Below are 2,335 nucleotides of genomic sequence, written 5' to 3' on the forward strand. Positions count from 1 at the left end.
GAGACTGAGTCAGAGTCTGAGTCTGAGTCAGAGTCAGAGTCAGAGTCTGAGTGAACAGGTGTGCTCCTCAGGTGAAGATGACCGAGGCCCTGCAGAAGGTCACCAGGGAGATGAAGGCCATGGCAGCCGACAAGTATGATGTCACTGCACAAGGTGAGGAGAGGAGGTGGAGCTGGTGGTGCGACTGTAGCTGCTTCACTCGTATGGACTGTTGTGTTGTCGACTGTTGTGTTGTCGACTGTTGTGTTGTCGACTGTTGTGTTGTCGACTGTTGTGTTGTCGACTGTTGTGTTGTCGACTGTTGTGTTGAGGTGAGGTTGTTGTGGTTCTCCGTCTGTTTGGTCCAGTTCTGGTTCTGTCCGTGTCGACCGACATGTTTGTTAATACTTCTAGGAATCCTTATCAGTTTTTTTCCGATGACACGATCTCTGGGTTTCACCAAATGATTACGGGCTAACGAAGCTGCAGCTTGTTGTTTTAGCTGCGACACCAAAGAACACACACCCACACACACACACGTACACGTTTGTGTCTTTCAGTTGTGTTTCAGTTGCGTCAGAAGCTGGAGAGTCTGCAGTCGTTTGGTCTTCCTGACAGTTTCAGGGTCCCCTACGACCCCGGCCTCAGAGCCGGAGCTCTTCTGGTGAGGACACACTCATTAGCTCGTGCTAACACACACACACACACACACACACACACACGTACGTACAGTGGGCGTCAGTGCCGGTGTGCTCGTCCGTGCAGATTGACCAGTGTAAAGTGATGGCGTCCAAGAAGAAGCCGCTCTGGCTGCAGTTCAAACGAGCCGACCCCACCACCCGCTCCAAAGACCCCATCGGCATCATCTTCAAGGACGGAGACGACCTGAGGCAGGACATGCTCATCCTGCAGGTCAGTGTGACTGATGCAGTACCACGACTCAACACCAGGGGTCTCACTCTGTGTTCCTGTGGTTCCAGATTCTGTTGATCATGGACTCCATCTGGGAAACAGAGTCTCTGGACCTGTGTCTGTTACCGTACGGCTGCATCTCCACAGGAAACAGAATAGGTGGGTCGGGGGCCGCTTCATGTACAGGTCGTCACCCCCCCCCCCCCCCCGCCCCCCCCCCCCCCCCAGTCTCCGCCCCAAACCCTGACAGCTTCCTGTGTCTGGGCTGAAGACGACATTCAAATCTGTAACATGTTGTGTCTGTCCACGTGTCTGTCCTGGTGTCTGTCCACGTGTCTGTCCTGGTGTCTGTCCATGTGTCTGTCCATGTGTCTGTCCTGGTGTCTGTCCACGTGTCTGTCCACGTGTCTGTCCTGGTGTCTGTCCACGTGTCTGTCCTGGTGTCTGTCCACGTGTCTGTCCTGGTGTCTGTCCTCACAGGGATGATTGAGATCGTGAAGGACGCCACCACCATCGCCAACATCCAGCAGAGCGTGGTCGGCAGCACGGGGGCGTTCAAAGACGAGATCCTTCACCAGTGGCTGAGGGACAAGTGTGTCAGTGAGGACAAGGTAGGACACCAGACACAGGTCTCCGTCCTGTCCCTGCTGCTCCATTCATAAACCAAAGTTAAAAACTTTGACCAAACTGACATTTCTCCACCTCAGTGGTTCCCAACTACTGGGCCGTGGCCCACTGGTGCGCCGTGGAAAACTTCCAACTTCACTGAATTGATCTGAAAACGATGAATTATTTATTGCAAATAAAATATGAACGGCAGAACAGCTCCTGTGCTAGGGGGCAGCAGAGGGCCAGGAAAACTAAAATAAAAGATAATGGGAGCTGTTGAAGATCTTTGTGTCTTTCTTCAATTCCTGTCAGTATTTCAGCCTTGTATGGCTGTAGTACTGCGTACCTGAGTACTCTGGTGTACTGTCTGTAGTTCCAGCAGGCCGTCCAGAGGTTCCTGTATTCCTGCGGCGGTTACTGCGTGGCCACGTACGTGCTGGGGATCGGAGATCGTCACAACGACAACATCATGATCACAGAGTCAGGTGATGAAGAGGAGGGTGATGAAGAGGAGGGTGATGAAGAGGAGGGTGATGAAGAGGAGGGACCCCCGGCCCCGCCCCGCCCTGACCCTCTGTCTGTGTCTCTGCAGGAAATCTGTTCCACATCGACTTTGGTCACATCCTGGGCAACTACAAGAGCTTCATGGGCATCAGTAAGGAGTGGGTTCCCTTCGTTCTCACCCCAGACTTCCTCTACGTCATGGGAACGGCCGGGAAGAAGAGCAGCCCCCACTTCCAGAAATTCCAGGTGCGGAAAATGGAAAATTGTTTTTCTGTGAGAACACGTCTATAAATGTGTTGATTTAATGGTGGCCCCTCTGACCCCCCTCTGA

At 53.1% G+C, this 2,335-nt stretch overlaps 1 protein-coding gene across 1 annotated transcript in view; it reads left to right on the forward strand.

The window, feature by feature from the left end:
* The window catches only part of pik3cg (phosphatidylinositol-4,5-bisphosphate 3-kinase, catalytic subunit gamma), a 9,261-nt gene that overhangs the window by 6,139 nt on the left and 787 nt on the right, over positions 1-2,335 (forward strand). Inside the window, exons 15-21 of the mRNA XM_025058159.1 lie at positions 72-153; positions 540-643; positions 745-891; positions 960-1,050; positions 1,372-1,502; positions 1,874-1,985; positions 2,093-2,250. Of these exons, the coding sequence (XP_024913927.1) occupies positions 72-153; positions 540-643; positions 745-891; positions 960-1,050; positions 1,372-1,502; positions 1,874-1,985; positions 2,093-2,250 (825 nt within the window). The remainder of the gene's footprint in view (positions 1-71; positions 154-539; positions 644-744; positions 892-959; positions 1,051-1,371; positions 1,503-1,873; positions 1,986-2,092; positions 2,251-2,335) is intronic.

Source organism: Cynoglossus semilaevis, chromosome 8 (assembly GCF_000523025.1).
Source record: "Cynoglossus semilaevis isolate Cse_v1.0 chromosome 8, Cse_v1.0, whole genome shotgun sequence".
Classification (NCBI taxonomy): Eukaryota; Metazoa; Chordata; class Actinopteri; order Pleuronectiformes; family Cynoglossidae; genus Cynoglossus; species Cynoglossus semilaevis.